Source organism: Micromys minutus (assembly GCF_963924665.1).
Source record: "Micromys minutus genome assembly, chromosome: 18".
NCBI classification, from domain to species: domain Eukaryota; kingdom Metazoa; phylum Chordata; class Mammalia; order Rodentia; family Muridae; genus Micromys; species Micromys minutus.
Window position 1 is genome coordinate 537,203 of NC_137953.1, and position 22,741 is coordinate 559,943.

At 43.7% G+C, this 22,741-nt stretch overlaps 1 protein-coding gene across 1 annotated transcript in view; it reads left to right on the top strand.

Moving 5' to 3' along the window:
• RAB7A (RAB7A, member RAS oncogene family) overlaps positions 1–16,714 on the top strand; it is a 34,469-nt gene extending 17,755 nt beyond the window's left edge. Inside the window, exons 2-6 of the mRNA XM_080932525.1 lie at positions 1,143–1,203; positions 4,124–4,250; positions 11,151–11,369; positions 12,073–12,201; positions 15,661–16,714. Of these exons, the coding sequence (XP_080788651.1) occupies positions 1,151–1,203; positions 4,124–4,250; positions 11,151–11,369; positions 12,073–12,201; positions 15,661–15,756 (624 nt within the window). The 5' untranslated portion in view covers positions 1,143–1,150 and the 3' untranslated portion in view covers positions 15,757–16,714. The remainder of the gene's footprint in view (positions 1–1,142; positions 1,204–4,123; positions 4,251–11,150; positions 11,370–12,072; positions 12,202–15,660) is intronic.
• Positions 16,715–22,741: the final 6,027 nt, after the last annotated feature.

Here is a 22,741-nt window from a genome sequence, read left to right on the forward strand (position 1 = left end):
AGAAGATCAAGGATTGACCAGTGCTGGTTCAGCATTTTGCATATCGTATGGTCATAGAAGCGAAGACTGCCTAGTTTTTTGGACAAAGGTTGTCCCTAGAGTTGCACTGTGAAGTATTGTTCATCCACTAATCTCGTGTTTGATAATTCTTTGCTTGGCACCAGGCACATAGAAAATAAAACTGTCCTCATGGAGAATGTTAGAAAATGGAGAATATAGATAGAATATATTTAGATATATGTGTTTTAAAGAAGCACTCAGTAGTTGCAAGGGGGAGGGGTGGACCTTAGGCTACAGTTGCTGGATGAAACATGACCAAAAGCACCTTGAGGAGGGACGAGTAACAGTTCATTGAGAGAAGCCAAAGCAGAAGCTGGTGCAGAGGCTATGGAAGATTGCTATTTACTGATTGCTCCTCATGGCTTGCTCAGCCTCTTTTCTTATAGAACCCAGGACCAAAATCCCAAGCAGGGATGACACTACACAATGGACTGGGCCCTTTCCTGACAATCACTAATTAAGAAAATGGCCTACAGACTTATTCACAGCCTGATCTTACAGAGATATTTTCTCAGTTGAGACTCCCTCCTCTCTGATGACTTTAGCTTGTGTCAAGTTGACATAAAACTAGCCAGCATAGGGTGCTCCTAAACTGATTAAAGTGGGCTGGCTGTGGTGGCCTACATTTTTAATCCCAGTACCCAGGAGGCAGAGGCAGACAGATCTCTGAGTTAGAGACCATCATGGTCTACAGTGACTTCCAGGTCAGCCAGAGCTACACAGAAACCCTGACTCAAAAGAAATGAAAGAAAGGAGGAGGAAAGGGGGGGGGGAGGAAGGAAAGAAAGAAATAGGTTCCTTTGCTAAGAAAGTAGTGCTTAATCTTCACTTGTGGAACTCTTGAGTCTGTTTGGAGTGTTAATCCCAACTGCTGATGTCAGTAATGGACCCAGCACTTGAGAAAGAGAACACCTTCATCCTTTCAGCCCATCCTGGGTTTTTGGTTAGGTTAGCTCAAGGGTTCAAAGGCTTGGGGGGCAGTCTGAGTGAAGGCTGTGGTAGTTCCTGGTGGAGTAGCAGTGCTGGAGACAGTGTCTGCCTCAGTGTTTCTTTAGCTTACCTGTGCTTTCTCCTTCCTACAGCTTCAAGGATGACCTCTAGGAAGAAAGTGTTGCTGAAGGTCATCATCCTGGGAGACTCTGGGTAAGTGTTTCTCATGAATTTGACCTTACAGATTGGCTTGGAGATTCATCTTGACTGATCTTAAGACTTCCACATGCTGCTGTGGGCCTGTCCTCTGTCCTTTACTATTGGTATTTAATAGAAATTTAAATACTCCTTTGGTATGTATTTTTGCTTGTGTGTGTGTGTGTGTTCATTTCCTGTGTGGTTCTGTTTTCCTTGAAATATAACCCAGGGCATGTTAGGCATGGCATGGACTGTACCACAGTTTTACCACCATTTCTTTTGACATGTTTGGGCTTGGGTTTCTTTTGAGGGAAAAGGGGTCTGAACCCAGTAAATGATAGTCATTTTTCATGGATTCTCTTCTGTGCCATCTGGCCAGACTAGGAAATACTGTTTTATGATCTATTGTTGCTAGTACTTTGCCTATCCAGATGTGGGTTCTGCACACACATGTATTGCCTTCCTGCTGCTGTGCCTGACCAAGGCATGTATGAAAGAGCTAAACTGGAGGACTGCATTTTGTTTCTAGATCTTCATCTCACCAAGTAATGCACTTTTCAATTGCTATTAAAATTGCCTAGTAGGTATTTTTTCCTCCTTTTTTTTTTTTTTTTTTTTTTTTTTTTTTTTTTTTTAATGTGGGGTAGGTTTGGGGCAGGGGACTTGAGATAGGGTCTTACCATGTAGCTTTCATTGTTCTGAAACTCACTCACTATGTAGACCAGGCTGGGCCTTGATTGAGCTCATAGAGATCTGCCTGCTTCTGTCTCCCAATTGTTTTCTGTTCCAGTTTTCAGGCTTGGTTTTTTTCTATGATTCATGGCAGCCTTGTTTACTAAAGGCTTGTGTATAAAAATAGTAACTTGGCATAGTGGTACTTGCCTGACATCCTAGCAACTTGGAAGGTTAAGGGCAGCATAGGCCTGTCTCTAAGAAAGAAGGCAATAAGAACAGTAATAAAAGCATTTGTGTCCCTCTTTCCTTTCCTTAACAGCCATGGATTTTCTGTCTGTTTGGCCTATTGAGTTGCTTAAGGAGCCCTCACACAAGTATTTTGTTTCTGAACTTGCATTTCAGTGGGTTAGAGTATAGGAGTAGTGTCTCCTGCCCATTACTGTCAGAAATGACATACTGTCCTTAGGTCTGTTCTGCCCAGGCCTTTGAGGATTACCGCTTTCACTGCTATTCCTGTAAATTCTAAATTTGCTGCAGTACTGGAGATAGAATCAAGGCCTCACATATTAGGCCAGTGGTCGGCCACTAAGCTATACCCCTGAAGAGCATACCTGCATTAGGCTGTGTATAGGTCCACTTAGTCTGAACATGAGTTAGATTCTTGTGGAAAGCCATGGACATGGAATGCTTTAGCTCTGACATGAGGTTGCATTACCCTGACCCTACCCTTCCCTTACTGAACACTTGTTTGGTGGTTTTCTTGGGGGAAAAATTCTTTGGGAGGAACATTCTTTGAATTTCTATAAATTACATTTAATTTTTTATTATCTATGTGCATATGCATGTGGATATGACATTAGAAGACAGTGTACAACAAGAATTGTTTTTCCGTCTGCTATGGCGATCCTGGGGATTGAATTTAGGTTATCAGGCTTGGCAACAGGTAACTTTACCTTTAGCCATCATACAGGCACTGTTTTGTTGTGTTTTGCTTGGGCTTTATTTTTGAGACAAATTATGTGGCTCTTTTCCCCTGAATTCACTGTGCAGTCCAGTCTGTAGACCTGAGGCTTGATTGCAGCTGCCTCGATCTCTCGAGCACTGTACTCCAGGCATGTACACCTGTCTTGGAACATTCTCTTCTGGCTACTCACTGTCAAAAAAAAGCCTGCTGATATGAGTGGCTTCCTCCTGGTGTTACGTGATCACATTACACCTGGGAGTGGCTGAGTAACCTTTTCACAAAGTTCCTTTTAGAAGTGTGTACCTTCAGGAAGGGAAAAGAGTCCCACTAGCTTCTACCACCCGAGTTGCCTGTACTGAAGCTTGTAAATGGTGTTGTGTGTGTTACAGATGTCTACCCATACTTTCTCAGATGGCAGTTTTGTTTTGTACTAATGTGCTGGAATTGAAAGAACTCTGCCACAGAGCTAATCTTCCCTCTCCCTGTATTTTTGAAAAATTGCATATATTTATTTTGCACATGTGCATGGGTATTTGTGTTTATGTCTGTGGGTTGTTGCACATGCTTAGTGCATGTGTAGAAGTCAAAGTATAATTTGCAGGAACCCTCACCCCCATTACACAAGTGAATCATGGGGCTTGAACTCATGTCACTAGGCTTGGCAGTGCCTTTCCCCATTCACTATCTTACTTTGCTACTGCTGTGATGAGGCACAATGGCAAAGGCAACTTACACGAGAGTTTATTGTAGGCTTCCAGCTGCAGAGGGAGATTCCATGACCTGCATGGTGGTGTGGTGCAGAAACAGCTGCTGTCTTATGTCTTGATTCACAACCTGAAAGAAAGTAGAAAGTGGAGCGTGGAAGCATGCACACAAGCACTGGAAATGGATAAGAGTCTTTGGAAACTTTAAAGCCCACCCTCTCCACAAGAGAGAATGAACCTGAGTGGCAGCCAACCTGACTGCCACACGTCCTGAGCTGTCCTGCCAGCCCCACCCCTGCACTATGGGGTGGGGGGACTAGAATGTGATGGTAGGGTGATTGTTGGTTCTCCCCTGAGAGGGAGATGTTTCTCTCAATCATGACAGGCAAGTTCCTTTAATAAAATGCTTTATTTTGTTTTTAAGCTGTTTCAGTACTGGGAGTTAATTAAACCCAGGCCTTGTGTGTGTCAGGCAGGCACTCTACCAACTGAACTGTCTTCCTAACCCAGTCAGGTTACTTTTAAAATTGTAAACACAAATTGCTTTTAGTCCCTTATTTGACTTAAACATGTGGGTTTTGTCTAATTTCAGTGTTGGAAAGACATCTCTCATGAACCAGTATGTGAATAAGAAGTTCAGTAACCAGTACAAAGCCACAATAGGAGCAGACTTTCTGACCAAGGAGGTGATGGTGGATGACAGACTTGTTACCATGCAGGTAAGACACTTCTCAGCCAGTAACCAGACTGTTAGCTTTACAGAGCGGGGGAGGGGTGACAACTTTGTGGAGTTGGTTCTCTTTCTACCTTTATGTGGGTTCTAGGGATTGAACACAGGTAGGTCATGAATGGAGCTTATGTGCAAGGCACTTTACCTGTTGAGCTCCCATGTCAGCTTAGCTTATTGTATCTAAACTATCTGTCACATCTCCCTGCTTTTCAAATTTTGCATTATATTTGTAGATAATGGATAATGGCTACAGGTAGGGTTGTTGGGTAAAATAGAAGGTAACCAGTAAAACCATGGTTGGGAGCAAGGTGGAGATGAAATTCAAGTCTCATGCAGGCTGAGTGCACATGTTCCTGCCACTAAGCTACAACCCAATAAATTTCAGATTTATTACAAGACAACTAGGAATTTAATTTAACAAGATTTATTGTCTTTGATCCTCCCCCCCCCCCTTTTTTTAAATTTTACTCATTTAATGTATGAGTGCTTTGCTGCATATATATCTGCCTGCCTGAAGAGGGCATCAGATTGCCCTGTAGATGGTTGTGAGCCACCATGTGGTTGCTGGGAATTGAACTCATGACCTCTGGAAGAGCAGTCAGTGTTCTCAACAGCAAAGCCATCTCTCCAGCCCTTCTTCTTCCTTTCCAAACAGTAACCTACAGGTTCCTTCTTGTGTTCTAAAACATCTTAATTTATCTTTCTTTTGGAGAGGTTGGTATCCTTAGCTGACCTTGAACTCAAAAAGATGCGCCGGGATGCTGGGGTTAAAGTCATGAACCGTCCCATAGCTTATCTTAGTTTTTTTGTCCAATGCTTCACCTCTGAAATCTTTCCTAACTTCTTACAACAGATATTAAGGTGTATTTAACTATTTATTACTGACTATCCTAAATTGATGACTCAATGATTAAAAGCACTAGCTGCTCTTACAGAGGACCCAGGTTCAGTTATCAGCACTTCTGTTTATAACTTCAGTTCTAAGGGATCTGACACCCTCCTGTGCTCTAGGCAATTTGGTGCACAAGTGAAGGCAAACACATAATAGAAACCTTTTTAATAAAGTTGGGTTCTGTTAAGCTGATCTAGTGTTTTCATGTTGTCTGCTCACCTTCATGTCCCATGTGTATTAGTATACACTGTTGAGGCATTTTATGCAGTGTGTACACAGGCTTGTGCACCAACACCTCTTGAAAAAGAATCCCAATATTTTTGCCTTGTGCTCTGGTCCATGATCTCACTAAGGTAGTTGGTACAGCAACACCAAACTAAAGAAACAGGAGAACATCTTTGAGTTTTACATCTTTTAGGTCGGGGGTGGGGGGGTGGGGACTTAGGTCGGTCACCACGAAATTTTTAAATTGTTTGTGATATATGTGCTTGTGTGTTCACTTGTATACAAGTACATGTGTACCATGGAATGAGTATGCAGATTGGAAAACAACTTGAGGTCTGTCCGTCCATCCATCCATCTTTCTTAGACAGGATCTCACTTTGTAGCCCTGGCTGTCATTGAACTCAGAAGTAATCACCTCTAACTGCTAGGATTAAAGGTGTGCACCATCTGAGCATACACATAACTAAAACAACAACACATGTGGGGCTGGAGAGATGGCTCCATGGATAAAGAAAGAGCTCTTGCTATGCAAAATATGAGGGTCCATGCTCAAATTCCCAGGGCCCATGTAAAACCAGAGACACAAGCAGAGCATCTGTATGGCCAGCACTACAATAGGGAGATAGAAGACAGACAGGCAATCACTATAAGGTAAGAACTCTTACTTAATTGGCTCGTATTTTAAATTAAAGGTTTGTATATCCAGATTCAACTTCATGTGTGTAGAATGTAAGTTTATACTCTTCAAAGAATAGGAATCCCCCAGTTGCAGAATTTAACAGAAGCACATGCCATTTGTAACAAAAACTAGGATTACTGTGTGAATGAGAGGATATGCTCCTGGCCATTTGAGGAAATCATGTCACAAGTTATTACCTTTACAGTGACTACCGTTTTTTAAAAACAGGAATAGAAACCAAAATGGAAAAGGCTGCTTTAAAAAATGAGGATATGGAAAATTTAGAACTGGGGGGGGATACCTATCAAAATAAGTATAAGGCACTGTTAACCTCTAGAAGCATAGGTAATTAGGGGTTGGACAAGGGTTCAGAAAGAACCTGAGTCTTGCTTGGTGTCATTGTGCATGCCATTAATCTCAATATTTGGAAGGCAGAGGCAGGTGGACCTCTTGTCAGTTCTGTGGACCTCTATGAGGCCAGCCTGTTCTACATAGGGAAAAACATCCAGAGCTACAGAGTAAGACAATGTCTTAGAAAAACAACAAAACAGACAAATTAAAGAAAAGGAACCCAAGAATGCAGGAAACCAAATGACAGCCCTAAGAGTCCCCAGAAAGAGTGTGTGACTTGGAGGAAGGGCAGGGAGGCTGGTGTTCTTTACAGCACTGGGGGAACAGGTGCTGGTAAAACGCTGGAGCTGCATAGACCTGCATCATCTGTGCACCCAGCACAGGGTTGAGAACTGAGATCTAGCCACACTCATTGCTGCAATGTATCTCCACAGATATAGCACCAAATGAGCCAAACTGCGGACCCATACGACAGAAGAGAGAGCGAGTTGAGGTAGCAGCTTCTGAATGAAGGGGCAGTCTGGAGTGAGCCCTACATATTTCTTAAGAGTCTTAACAGCTTGTATTAAAAGATGAGAAAAGGAAGATGTCACACAAAAGAACCCAGTGGTGACCTCCTTTGTCGTTGTCTTTAAGAGTGCTTTTTATACTTACAAAGGAGCCAGGTCCATTTCACAGCTAGTTTAGGGTCATCCTTGACAGCTGGAGATTCACTGTATATAGCCCAGGCTACTCTCAAACTAGTGCAAGTCTTTTACCTTTGTCTTCCCAAGTGCTAAGAATGCTGGCACGAACTATCAGACCTGGTTAACATATTAGACCTTTCTTTTCTTTTGGGGGGTGGGCAGTGTTAGTTCATGAGCCTCCTACAAGATAAGGTGTTCTACCACAGACTACTTATTACAGCTCAGTACACTGATTTTAATTTAGGGGAAAAAAACCCTTATATTTACAGAGAACCGATAGGCAATATAGATTTAAGGAGAAAAGAATGAAAAACCTTTGGAAATTTTAGTTAACAGTAGATTGGATGTAGCAGAGAGGATCTACATAAAAGAAATGGAATAAGAAGGTTTGTGAGGCCACATCCACTCGTTTTTATTTTTGTTCTGTCTTTACACATGCCTAGGAGTGCTCTTTCATTGAGCCATATATAAAAGAATATAAAGGAATAAAGAAAATAGATCAAAGATAAAATTTGACAAGAATTTCCCAGAACTGACATTACGCCAATTCAGGGATCCAGCAATCTCAACTTCCAGGAGGAATCAATTAAAAATGTTCATGAATAACAGTGATCCCACTCTCAAAAGACTAAAGAAGAGCCAATGCCACCAAGGACAAGGAAGCAGCAGCCATATGCTTGCCAACTCTCCATAGCAACAGAGCAGTATGGTGGTGTTCAAAAGGTGTAGTCAGCAGGTTGTTTTTAGAATTAGAACTCTGGTAATGAAAAGCACAGGATTTTTTTCTCTTGGCCTTCACAAGCACCCCACAACAAAGACAAATAAGTAAGAATAAAGTAAACCTAAGTGCAAAGGGTAGAAGAGTCATCCCAGATAGAATGCTTGCTATGATGCATGAGGCCCTGGGTTCCACCTCTACCACGATGGAACAAAGAAAGTATGTGTGGTTTCCTTTGGTGTCTTCACAGCATTTGTCCTAAGACACTTCCTTATGTCCAGAGCTTCATGTTTGTGCGGTTGAGGTGGTCACACATTTACTTGCATAGTGTTCTGGATTCAGTCCCCAGCACAACATAAAACTGAGTGTGGTGGTGCATACCTATAATCCCAGCAGTCTTTGAGAGTTGTAGGTGGGACGATCAGAATTGTTTTAAGGCTATCTTTAGCTACAAAATAAAGTTCAAGGTCAGTGTATATTAGAGCCCATCTTAAAAAGGGTAAATGTAACAACTGGAGAGATGGCTCAGTTTAAGAGCACTGGCTACTACTCTCTTCCAGAAGAATTTGAATTCCAGAATGCACAGTGGGACTCAGAACCATCTGTAACTACAGTCTTGGAATATGACACCCTTTTTGGCCTCCTTGAATACAAGGCATGCAAGTAGTGCACAGACACACATGCAGACAAAACATGAATATAAAACAATTAAAAACAAATTTTCTAAATTTGATTTTACATGTTTATATAAAAATTGATTTGTCATGTCTATATAGAATGTAAAGACATCCCCCTGTATAAATTAAACTTTAAATGTATTTTGTAATTACTTATAGTACCTAATCCCATGGGAGTAGTTATTAGACTGACTAAGAATAATGATACAGAGGGAAATCCATTTAGTGCTTACTAAAGTCATGGCCTACTGTTAAGTGAGTCCTCAGGTGTGGCTGTTACATTGAGTCCTACTGTAAAGAAACCAGGATTGGAGTTACACATTGTGAGGTCCAGTGGAATAGCAACAGCTGTTTCACCATTCACATTTCTCACACTGTTGAGGAAAAAGCTACAAATAAATGTGCAATACTAGATACAGACAGGTAGATGTGTATATACACTCTAAACTTGGTACGCATGGTGTCACTGAAGCAGTGGCATTAGCTTAGACACAGAAGGCTCGTGGGATAGGGCACAGGTGGTGGGGGTTTGCTGGGAACTCTAAGGGGGGGACACAGGTCGTACAGAAAAACACACAAAGTAAAAATGTGCACGTGACAAGTAGAGAAGTGAGAACAAGTCATAAAAGCTGAAAGTTGTACAAGAGCACCTTAATCTAACCCTGAATGATATTACTCTCAGATACAGTAGTCCTTGATCATGGAGCATGTGTTCACAGGAAGCTGGTTGCTAAGTGGGCCGAGTACAGAAAATGGCAGGACACAGACAAACCTTAATAGCCTGGAAGCCATATTTCAGGGAACTGGAGAAATGTGGAGGTAGAGTGGGTAGGCAGGCATTGTGCTCTTTTGCAGTGTGGACACATCTACCAGCATAGCGGTTTCTTGTGTTTCTACTCCTCCATCCCTCAGCCATAAAACAGCATGATCACAGCAGTAACAACCTGTGGCCTAAGCGGGAAATCAAGGCAAGAATGGCTAGGGGCTGATGGAGACCTCAGTCGGTGAGTGAGCATGACTAGAACAGACTCTCAGCAGGTAGGCTTTAGTAAGATAGTTCCTTTAACTGGGGGTAGGGTGGGGGTTAGCTCCTTTCCTGCCGATCTCAGGATGAGATTTCCAAGGTTGGATGTGTCTTGACGCCACTCTTGCTCTGGACCAGCTCTTCCCAGTCCCACAGCTCCCCATCCCAGTCTTTGTTTCTGTCTATGGTTTAAACCTCATCTTAACCTTTGGCCCAAGGAGAAAGACGAGAGTATTCGTTGCAGCTCTGTATATGAGGATGAATGGCCAGGGAATGAAGTATAATTAATTATACTAAAGTACAGTATAATAAGCAATGGGATACTGATAATTTTGGATATGAGAAATGGTGAGTTGGAAAAGATTTATAGCAGAGCACTATTGGTGTAAGACCTTTTCTTCAGGCACCATTTACTTCTGGAGAGTTCAGAAAAAGTGTCATGGAGGTAATGTTTTATGTGCATGGATCTCTCTGCACCACATTCCTACCTGGGGCACACAGGCAGCAGAAGGGATCTGATCCCCTGGAATTTGAGATTATGAGCTGCTATGTGGATGCCAGGAATCAAACCCGAGTACATAGAAGAGTCGCAGTGGTCTTAACTGCTGAGCCATCTCTCTGGCCATAGGTTTACTCTTAAAAAAAAAGAAAAAAAGAAAAAGAATTACAGTGGCAATATTAAAACTTACCTTAGTTCCATCCGTAACATCTGCCCAGATTATCATATCACTAGTGTATAAATAAATATATGAATACAGGGCTGGAGAGATGGCTCTTCCATATATTCTGAATTCAATTCCCATCAACCACATGGTGGCTCACGGACATCTGTAATGGGATCTGGTGTGTCTGAAGACAGCTACAGTGTATCATATATAAAATAAATAATTCTTTTAAAAAATATATATATATACACATATGGATTTTGGAAAGAAGAAAATATTTTTTATGTGAGTACACTGTAGCTGTCTTCAGACACACCAGAAGAGGGCATCAGATCCCATTACAGATGGCCCTGAGCCACCATGTGGTTGCTGGGAATTGAACTCAGGACCTCTGGAAGAGCAGTCAGTGCCCTTAACCGCTGAGCCATCTCTCCAGCCCCATGCATTTTTGTTCTTGTTAATTGACAGACTTACTTTGTAAGTTTGAAGGGAAGGTAATTTTCAACATTTACTGGGAATACAACACAATTTTCTTGATTTTTTTTTTAATTCATTTTTATATCTTCTATGTCTTTGGATTCCATATGCCCTTTGTCCCTAAGCTGAACATGGCCCTGTAGAGCAGTGTCTGTGCTTAACCAGTGGGATCTACTGCCAACTTCAGAGATTTTTGGCTAATTTTTGTTTTATGTTAAAAACAAAAACCACTGACTAAAGAAGTGACATTATTAAGAATCTATAGATTAACCTATAAAATCTTAACACCCAGAAAGCTGAGGTAGGAGAATTGCAAGTTCAAGACCTGCCTAGGCTACATACAGCAGAAAGTTCCCCCCAGAATCCATTAGTCTTGCTTGCAGCTGTAGCTTCATGTTGTAGGTGCACACCTGGGAGAAGAAAGGAGTCTCCTGTATTGTGTATACACATACACACTGCCCAGCATCTCCTAAAGATGTGTTCTGTGTCTTACAGATCTGGGACACAGCTGGTCAAGAACGGTTCCAGTCTCTTGGTGTGGCCTTCTACAGAGGTGCAGATTGCTGTGTTCTGGTGTTTGATGTGACTGCCCCCAACACATTCAAAACCCTCGACAGCTGGAGAGACGAGTTTCTCATCCAGGCCAGCCCCCGGGATCCTGAGAACTTCCCTTTTGTTGTGTTGGGAAACAAGATTGATCTGGAAAACAGACAAGTAAGTGCCAACATTGCAGTTGCCATCACAGGCCGAGCTCCTCTGGGACCTGAGAGTTCAGAGCTCAGAATAACGTGGGAAGGGGGTAGGTGGGAGTGCTTGTCACCTAGGTCTCCCGCCCCCCAGCTGACCCCAGCCAGCTTTGGTATGGGGCAATCTTCATTCTCATCTCAGTTCCCCTTTTGTACCTTAAAGGGAAAAAAATTGCTCTTCTTATTTTGGGCTAGGAGGAGTGCTATGAGCTTGAGTCATGTTTCTCTGTTGTAACTCTACACAGCAATTCTTTTGGAACATAGTTTTGTTCTAAATTATAGCTCAGCTTATTTCTGATATCTCTATCTTTTTCCAGATTTTGTTGTTTCTTGTCTGAGACAGGGGCAGGAAAGTCTGTACTACCTGCCACTTCTGAACAGGTGGCCCTAGCTGAGTAAGGGAAACAGGATTCATATTAGAGATGAGCTATGGACCTCAGGAGGATCACTCACTCTCCTTTGGCTTTCGTCCAGTGGTCTAAGGGCCACATGGTCTGTCTATGGACAGAGATAACTGGAGTTTGGGTCCCTCGTGTGGGCGGCAGAATGAGCTGACCTGCAAGACTATAGGCCACATTCTTCTTCCATCCCAGATGTGTGCTCACATGTACTGTCTGGGGAGGGTTGAGTCATCATCTGCTGTGTCACTAGTGTCCTTTTCCCTCCTATAGGTGGCCACAAAGAGGGCACAGGCATGGTGCTACAGCAAAAACAACATTCCTTACTTTGAGACCAGTGCCAAGGAGGCCATCAATGTGGAGCAGGCCTTCCAGACAATTGCTCGGAATGCCCTTAAACAGGTGGGTCTCCAGGGCCCTCAAGCTGCATGGTGCCCTCTGGTAAGGTCTAATGTATTTTCCTAGATGTCTCTCTTCCCTAGCTGCATCTTGGACAAACTAAAGTGCTTCTCTGAATGGATAGGTCAGGACAGAGTCTGCCCCAGCTCTGTGAGATCCACGGCTTTATCAGTCATCTGAAACACACAGATGGGGCAGAGCTTGGTGATAGCACACTTTCCTAAGATAGAGAGCACTTCAGAGCTGCCTGGTCCTTGAATAGTAAGGTCCAGACACAGCAAAACCTTGGGAACAGAACAAGGACATCCTTGTGAAAGAGATGTGAGCTTGCTTGTCCCTGGGTTGGTTGGTTGGTTGGTTGGTTTGCTTTCCTGTTTTAGCCAACCAGGCCACTTAGGGGTCTCTAACCAAATCCCTGCTTCTGTTTAACAAGATAAACTTGAATCACATCCCAGCTTCTGTTTAGTCATTCATGTCTGAGCATGTGCCCCTCATCAGGACCAATGCTGCCAACTTCAGAGGGTGATTGTAATTACCAAACAACTCAATACCAGGAAATTGTTTTTTCCTGAGAGTAGTTATGTACATACACAAGTAAGAGCTACAAGAAAACTACATCAAGGAACCCAGAGCTCCCAGCTACCCTCTTCTGTGAGAAGATACTTCTGTGAGCTAAGGCAGGATAGAGGCTGGGCCTGTGATACAGGCCTCCAATTCCAAGTATTAGGGAAGTCAAGGCAGGATGGTAAATTCAAGGACAGCTAGGGAAACATAGTAGGTCTGGAAGTGTAACTCAGTATAGAGTGTTTTCTTAGCATATGCAAGGTCCTAGGGTTTGTAACAGTTTTGGGGGGAATTTAATTAAAACAAACTAACAAGCTGTGGGTGTCAACTGTGAACTGCTGACTTTCAGTTGCCACCTTCAGAGTGCTGTCCCTTTGAACCTCTCCTCCTACGCTCTTTACTGTGAATAGCCAGCATGTTCTCAAGAGGTTTGTTGGTCATCTTAGTATTTCATCTTTTCTTTACTGGTGTCCTTTTGAATTTTCCAGACCAGGATACCTTTAGAATGAAGCTTTTTTAGTTCCCTGACTCATCAAGGGCCCTTATAACAACACATGATCCTTTCTGAGGAACTTGACATCCCCCTTTCTGAATGTGCCCAGAGTGAACTTATGAACTCTTAGTGAGTAGACATTACCTTCACCTACCCTCCATTTTCCTCCCCCCCCCCCCCCCCCCCCCCAGTTTTTGTATTTAAAAGCTTTTGGTCCTAGAAAGAAAAGACCATCTTAGCTGGGTGTGGTGGTATCTGCCTATAATTTCAGCACTTACTATAATTTCAGCCAAGGTAAGAAGAAAGGGGGATGTCAAGTTCTAGGACATCCTAGGCTACATAGAAAAAACACCAAAGTCCCTAACAACAAAAAGTCATCTGTCCGATACCTTTTAAAGGTCTGGTGGGACTCCATTCTCAGTTCTTTCTCCCTTCAAAGAACACCATTTCTAGTGAATTTGAGTGTTAGGAAGTAGCTGTTGTCCCCTTGAAGTGTAACCTTTGTTTAAATCATTCATGTTCTTCCAGCACGCACAAACTGCCCTGGCCATGGCTGGGCTCCTCAAACTTCCTAAGGCTGCAACCCTTTAATGCGGTTCCTCATGTTGTAACCCCCAAACTATTTCTTCATAGCTATAATTTTGCTACATAATACATTGTAATGTAAATGTCTGGTGTGTAGGATGTCTGATATGTGACCTCCAAGGCAAGTCATGACTCACATGTTGAGAATCCCAGTTACCTGTGCCATCTTTATTTTTCAGCATCTTTATTTTATTTTATTTATATGAGTACACTGTGGCTGTCTTCAGACATCAGAAGAGCATCAGATCCCATTACAGATTTTTGTGGGTCACCATGAATTGATGGGAATTGAACTCAGGACTTCTTGAAGAGCAATCAGTGCTCTTAACCACTGAGTCATCTCAAGAGTAACAGATAAGACAACCATAACAAAATTCCACAGATCAGGCAGCTCATACAGAAAACATTTTATTTTGTTGTCACAGTTGTAGTCTGGGACTTCCCCTGGCATATAGATGGTTGTCTTGCTGTGTCTACACAGGGCAGCTTTGCTCAGAGAGCAAGATAATATGCTTTCTGTTGTCCAGGGAGCAACATATACAATAAGCCCTGAAGCTTGAGTTTAGTTGGTAGAGAGGGCTCTCCTGGCATGTGTGAGAGAGATCCTGCAGTCCATCTCTAGTACCACATAATCTAGCATGGTAGTACATGTCTTAGACTCCTAGCACTAGGTGGAGGCAGGAGGATTTAGGAGTTCAGCCTGCCTGGGATACATTCAAATACATATGTCTGAAAAGTCCTGTGAGAGATAATGTCACAGATAACCTTGTCTAGTCTGAAGACTCTAAGCATAAGTAGGCACATGGGGGAATGAGGGTGTCAACATACAAACTTGACACCCATTCTGTCCAAGGTTGTTACTCATATTCTTTGCTTTTTATATTAAATGTGTATATTAGTGCTGACAGGAATATAAATGTGTTGCTGTTTATAGTAACCAAGAAGTCAAAACAATACAATTGTTCACAAACTGGTGATTGTCCGAACCAAAGGTACTCCAGACACTTCTCTGGCAACCGGAACAATAGAGCAGGAGCAAGACTATATAACACAGAGGCCAAAACAAATCCAAGACCAGGCTGGGCTATAGAGTAAGACCCAAAACAAACAACTAACTTTGGACTAACAAAACAACCCACTGGCAGAGTGCTTACATAGCATATGTGAAGTCCTAGCTTCCACTCCTGCACTTGCTGGGGAACGAGCTGCTGCTCAGCACAGTGTTTCCTTTTGGGGTGATGAGCATTCTGATGTGATGGCGGTCCAGTTTTGTCAGTACATCAGGACCAGTGTGTTACACACTTGGTGTAGGAAATGTTTCCCCCTTCTTTGGTCCAGTGCTGTGGGGTGGGCCCTAGGGCTTGGTGTGTGGGCACTCTGTTACTCCTGAGAGAAGACCCAAGGGACTCAAGTCCTTATCTGCTCATGCAGCATGGGCATCACCAGTAGCTTTGCTCCTTTGGCTACAGTATGTGGGAAACAAGCACCAGGAAGAAACCAGCTCCTAGACAACAGCCTAGAAAATTGAGTGAGAGCTGGTAGATATGAGAGCAACCTAGGACCATGGAGCCTTGAGCAGGGCCCTAGCTGACAGTTCACACTGGTGATGACATGAACCCTGTGACAGAATGACAGAAATCCAGCTCCTTACCTAGGTGTGGTCCACAGTGGTCAGAACACATTCTGGCTGCTCAGTATAGCTATGGCTCCTGCTGGTTGAATCTCCTCAAAAGTCTGCCACCCTTTTATGGGTGCACAGTTAGGATCTATCCCTGTGACTCCAGTCATCAGCCTCTCTCTCTCTGTGTCCCCCTATCCAGGAAACAGAAGTGGAGCTATACAATGAATTCCCTGAACCCATCAAACTGGACAAGAATGATCGGGCCAAGGCCTCCGCAGAGAGCTGCAGTTGTTGAAGTGGCAGTGAGCACAGAGCACAGAGTCCTTCACAGACCAAGAACACACACGTAGGCCTTCAATATGCGTCCCTCCTCCTCTAAACAGACCAGAACGTGAGCTCTCACATCCAGCTGCCAAAAGAAACTCCACCAGTTAATCCAACACACACACACACTCACACACACACTCACACACACACACACACACACACACACACACACACACACAGCAAGCAAACTCCAGCCTGTGCCTGTCAGGGCTCCTGGGGCAGCTGCTCACTGTGACCCCTGTGTGTGGCATATGGCGGAGACCCTGGGTGCTCTGGGGTGCAGTGGGCATGGAAAGCTTACTCTTTTTGTCCACTGGAGAGTGAGAGAACTGTTCACAGTTCATCTATGTCTAATTACCTGATTTTTTTTTTTTTTAAACGGTCTTGTAGTCTTTTACCCCTACCCTCCTTGAAGGTCCTGTGGGAAGGCTGGTGCCCAGGCTCCATTCTGAGCAGGCTGTTTTGTATGTATCTGTTAATGCTTGTTACTTTTAACTAATCAGATCTTTTTACAGTATCCATTTATTATGTAATGCTTCTTAGAAAAGAATCTTATAGTACATGTTAATATATGCAACCAATTAAAATGTATAAATTAGTGTAAGGAATTCCTGGGTTGTGTGTTTGGTTCCTCTAACCTAGGCGTGCAAGGTGAAGGGTTGAACCCTGTCTGTATTACAGAGTGTTAGAGACGCAAATTTGGAAGTCCAGCTAGAGGCAGTATTCTGTACAGTAGACACGAATTATGTACGCCTTTTATCACAGACTTAAGAGCCAAAAAGCTTTTCATCTCTCCAGAGAGAAAACTGAACTAGACAGTTCCCTTCTGTGTCTAAATTTTCCAAAAGGTTGATTTGCATAATACAGTAGTGTATACAATGGATAAATTGCTGTTACTTCAGAAATTAAAATTCTCATTTTCTCCCTTTCTGTTTTTTTTTCTTCTGTTCAACCCTTTCTGATGCCCTTAGTTGTTAGATCACTGTCCTACTCAAAGAGGAAAGGAGAACCTCACCAGACCTGTCCCGATGACTCTACCTTTGTTCTAGAAGGCACTCCTTTCAGGGTTGTGGTACCTGTAGGTTAGCAGACCCTCCTTTCCCACCCATCCAAGTGTGGCCCAGCACTAACCCACAGTCTCTTGGGTTGAGCCCTGGCAGTTCTGTCCCTTCCCGAGGTCCTGCCCTGCATCATGGCTTGCTTCCCAGAGCACTTCCTCTCCAGAGGTCTACATTCTAGGGTGTAGGCTGAGTTCTCCTGTAAAGAGATGAACGTGATGCCAATAAAATTTAACAAGAACAAAGAACAGCTGCTCTCTGTCTGTTTTTCTCTCAAAGATTTAAGCTGTGTGGGGACATTCTCTTTGTTCATCGGACTCCCAGTGGTACTCAGAGGCAAGGGTGCCTTCCAGCTTATCCTTAGAATACCTACCCTAGTGTGGCTCTTTTTCTTTGTCACAGTATTGGGAAAGAGGAACATAGAATAAAGAATAAAGAACACGTTCTCTCAGAACAGCAGCCCCTAACTGCTGGTGAGCTTTCAGATAAAAACTGTAGTATATCTCCACCAAAAAACAAAGTGTCTAAAATTTTTTTTAATATTTACTTATTTAATATTTAATATATTTTATGTGAGTACACTGTAGCTGTCTCCAGACACACCAGAAGAGGGCATCAGATCTCATTACAGATGGTTGTGAGCCACCATGTGGTTGCTGGGAATTGAACTCAGGACCTCTGGAAGAGCAGTCAGTCTTAACCTCTGAGCTATCTCTCCAGCCCCAAAGTATCTAAAATTAACAGGAAGGCACAAAGATTGATTGCTAGAAACAAAATGTGGCTGAAGCTAAGTGTGGTAAATCATGACCTTTTCACAGCCTCTTGGCCTTGAAGGCTGTCACCAATTCAAGGCCAGTGAGGGCTAGAGTAAGACACTGACTCAAAAACTTTAAAAATCTCAGAAATTAAAGTAAGTGGGCAAAATAGTTTATACCTATAGTCCCAAAACTGGGGAAATGGAAGCAGAAAGGTTGGAAACCTTGGCTCCATCTGACCCCCAGGCCCTACCTTCAGAGAGCAGGTGGTTCATGTGTAGATTGGATGACTGGAGTGGCCTGGCCTGGCATTCCTTCACTTGTAGGGCAGCTGTTCCCATGTCCATGGCTGGTCTTGAGTAGTAAACCCCAGGATCTGCTTTCAGCTGTCAGAATGGATAGAGTCATAGAAGGACCCTCCTAGGTGGCTTCTAGAGAGAGCCAGAGAGAGAAGAAATTAATCATTTGATTTTTATATTTTTAAAGGCCTGCCTCTTTTGGCTGCAGGTGGGTGCTGCAGTGCTGAATTGAGGACATTGGGCAAGGTCATGATGCCCAATCATATCAACAATTTTCCCAGCAAGAAGAAAATCACTAGAAACAATGTAAATATCCCATACTGATTATACAGATTTATGTATAATGTTCAGGGAGTGTGATACTCTTAAACCAGCAGTTGTGAACATAGGAAAACATGTATTTCTGATGGTCCTAGGAACCCCTAATCATACGTTTTTGTTTCTACTTCATAACTGTAAATTTGCTACTGAGCAGTCTCCGTTCCTGAGGCCATTAGAAATAGGTGTTTATTGAATGGTCACTACCCACAGGCTGAGAAGAACTGCTGCCTTTAATTTTTAAGGCATGCCAACCATTCTGTTTCTTGGCTCTATTTTCAAGGCCATAGATGTGGCCATAGTTAATCATAGTTCCGGTTTATTTTTTACTGCCAAGGCCATTTAAGGATCTGGTCCTCCGGCAGAGGTCACAGGCAAGAGGGAACCTCTGGCCCCTTAGGTTCCTTTTGCCAGTTATACCATCTGTGTCAGGGGCTTGCTTGACCATGGCTTTGCGTGAAAGTATGGAGGGAACTTTTCCTCCCTGTTGACTTTTTGCTCTTTGTAGATTACTGCATAGGGTAGAGCTCCATGTGGGGTATGGCCCTGAACAGAGGAATAGGAGACCCCCCTCATAGTTAATGTTAATGAGAGATGCCCTACAATCCTCTAAAACTTAGCTTTGGGCAAGGATAAAAAGAGTCTACCTTTATATCCCTGTGAGCACATTAGGATAGCCTCTGAATATGGTTCCTGATCACCCAGGAGGTACCTGTCTGGTACTGTAACTACTGTGGAATATTTGAATAAAAGTCAAAAGAACACAAACTTTGATTAGATGTACATTTTTGTTTTTTAAGTCCTTGCAATTATTATGGAGAATAGACCAGTAACTCCCTTGATCTAAGCAAAGGTTTGAAAGTGTATTGGCCCTCTCCAGAGCCAGCTTCTCATTGCAGCAGGTGACAACCTAATGTATACACAAAAAGCATTTGTTCTCTAAAACTGAACTAGTGGTTTGCAATGAATAGGGAACTCACTGCGAGTTCAGTAAAACTGGCTGCACCCAGTACCTGTCCTCATTTTGTCCAGATGAATTTACCTATAGAGTCATGCATTATAAAGTCTCTGAACTCATCCTGTTCATGAGCATCCATGGGCATGAAGGATCAAACTGATCTTTACCAATGTTAGACTATTTTGGCAAGACCTGGGTGACCAAGTGACTGAAAGTCTGTGATACCCTCTGATGTCTTGAGACTCTGCTAACAGGAAGGCTCTGTGAATGAATATAAGTGGGTCTGAATTTCTGCAAGGGAAACATACCTGGGGCCATGCCTCCTGACAAAAGGAAAGAGAGACAGGGTTGAGTTTCTGAAAATCTAATTCTGCCTGCAGCTGATTGTACCTTTCTTAGAATAGATTGTTCTTTCTGCAGTGAGACAGGAGGAGAAAGAAGTCTTGGGTAAGAGTGGCAGTATCTCTCAGTCTGTCAGCAGAGAGCAGCTAGTGAGGTCTAATCTGTCCCAGGAAGAGACCAGACTAAATAGTAGGATTTCTGTACCTTACCCATAGCTCAGACCCTACTATCTCCCATTGTCTTCCTTTAATAGATCCAGAAGCCCCATTTGCCTATGTGATGGGTGCTCTGCCCCAGCCTCACATGACCTAACAGTACAGCTGGAAGTAGAGCGAGGAGATGAGGTAGAGATGCTCCAGGTCGGTAGCCTATTAATATACAGGGGAAGCCCAAGATTGATCTGCTTGTGCTGGGACCCAAACATCTACCACAAAACCCAAATGGAACAAATCGACACTCTCCTAATTCCAAAGGAAGAAAAAGGGTACAATTACATCCAGAGGGTGATCACCGGTATCTAGACTCACTCATAATCTTCTAGGCTTTACAGGGTCTGCCAGCATCTCTTTAGTTCTGCTTTCTACAGCACACAGCTTGTCTCTTAGGATCTGATGGGTGCTCATCACTCTTGGCACTTCTGCCACTGAATCAGGGCAATGTGCAAGACTCCTCACACATTACCAAGTTTGGCTGCCAGCATGGGATATGGCCTTGGTCCCTCTGGACCACAGCCTGTGTGTGCTAACCCTGAAGAACTTTTTCCCACAGCTGACAGCTCATGGTTTTGCCTCTGAGATCCATCATTCCCCCATCTAGTCCCCTGGTAAAGATTCCTAAAATTCACATGACCTGTCTGAGACTAATGGTATCCAACTAAAACAGGTCATATGCAGCTCACAGGTCCTTTCAGACACTTGCTGGGCCTGCTGTTTGCCAACTAGTCTGCCCAATTTTCAAGAGAAACTGGCTGTTGTATCTATCTTTCTGCTTGGATCTTACTCTAGAACCATCAAGGACAAATATTCAACAAGTAGCATCTTTAACACTGTGTCCTCACAGAGGGGAATTCTCAATGGGTTGGTCTAAAGGTCCCTAAAAGTATTCATGGTCCTAAGAGTGCAAGGACACTCCTGGCCACTGGGATAACACTATCTTCTGACTTACAGTCCCTGCCATAGTGGCCAGGCCAAAAGGAGGTGGTGTCTGAAGTGGAACTACATGCTATTCCCCCCCCCCCCCCTTACCCATGGGAAGTCATCCTGGAGAGTCTCCCAGGTGCCGAGAACATGTCACTCCACTCTGCCTTCAAGGTCCTTGAGTTTAATCCCTTGTTCTCCTGACCTTGCAGCAGTGAGGGGCTTCTGCTACACCTAGTGAAACTATTGCTTCTGGAGGCTCTCCTGTAGGTACTTCCTTTATTGACAGCACTCAGGAAAAATTTTGACATATTTAGGAAACACAGGAATTCGCCTCTGATGCTTCCCCGAGGAAGAAGCCAGTCTGACCTCTTAAGCCATGAAGTCTGCGAAAAGCTGTGCAGACTTCGTTAAAGTTAACCAGAGTTCCCTTCTTAGGCCCATGGTTCAAGAGATCTCAGAGAGTAAGGAGAATATGGGAGAGCCTTTGCTGATTACCCAATCTAGAAGACAAAAGATATAGTAGAATGTCCTCCAGATCCTTGTCTCCCTCTGCATAATATCCTTAAAACATGAGCACAGGTATCTATCCTCTTTCCTTAGCTTCCAGAATATTTACTGCATATGACATTTTAAATGTCCTGTAGTCTTAATGAATTCCTTCTTTATAGGATCTAACAAACATTCAGGAAACACTCTGGAGTAAAAGTACTCTCTTCTCAAATTCGTAAGCACTCACAGGTGATAACCTGCCACAGGCACCTGTAGTTTAGAGAGTGCTTTTTCCTCAGCTTGTTTATGTCACAGTGACTGGAAAGTGGGAATGCAAGCATGGGTCCCAGAGCATGAAGGAAGAGAGCAAAGGCAGGCAGGCAGGCAGGCAGGCAGGATGGATGAGGCTTGGAGGTGTAGACACAGGAATCAGGAGCCAGCAGAGCTGTCATCTCCAATCTCCAACCTTCTACTCCAGATGGCTGATCCCTTTTTGCCTCTAGTATTACTGGCACCTGGAAAGCCATGACATGAAATGAAGGGTCCTCCCTGCCGACTGTTCCAAGTGTAGGATAGGAACTGGGCCTCGTGTGTATTTAGGCAAGCCTTCTCCCATAGGGCTTCACAGCTAACATGGTATCTGCTGCAAGGCCAGCAGAGAGCTCTGCACACACACTACAGAAATGGAGGAGGTCTGGGTCACACACAGTCTAGCTAAGGCTGACCCTGTTCCTGCCACCATAGCCCCTGCATCAGACTTCACATATGGAACATTCATACCTGTTGAGAGCTACAAGGAAGACCAAGAGTGCAGCAGCAGCCATGATGATTCCTGATTCATTACTCAGAGAAGAAGCTTTCTATCCTAGTCCTATCCTCAGTAGCTTTTGAATTCCAGACATCATACACTGAATGCAGGCAATGCTAGCATCACTTTCTCAGATCGGAAGAAGACAGCTCCAGCTTTTGTGGGCAGACTAGGCACAAGAAGGCACCGCCAAACTACCCCCAGGTTCTCCCCTTAGCTATTATTATTCACAGCCTAGCTGAAGGGCCCAGGAGCCAGGAGTGGTGTAAGGCAGAGGATGGATGACCTTCCCCTTCCCTGTGAACCAGGTTCACAGTGGGGAATCTGCCCTTTTCACATCTTCCTTGGGAAAACTATCTGTTCCTTGCTGCTGTTTCTTGAGGTCCACTTCACACAGTCTCTTAGGAATAGCTAGTTCTCAAGAGAGCAATCTCCTTCCTGCCATAAAAGTTCAGAATACACACACCATCAGAGCCCAAGCCCCTACTTTCCCTTCTCCTGGTGGAGGTGGGGACTTACTGGGCTCTTACTAGGAGCTGAAGTCAGTGTGTCCCCTTGCTCAAATGAGGCCCTCAGAGTACTGGGTGGGTCACAGCCACCTTTGAGTCCTTTTCCAAGATTTTTAAGTTGTATGTCTTCCCAGATTCTGGTAAACCCCCAAGAAATGTACTGGGTGAAGGCACCTGTCTAGAGGGTTGCTGAATTCGTTCTGGCATAAACAGAATTGAACTGGGAAAGGCAGAAAAGACCCTGAGAAGAGAAAAGTAGCACCCCAGGGCTAGAAGCC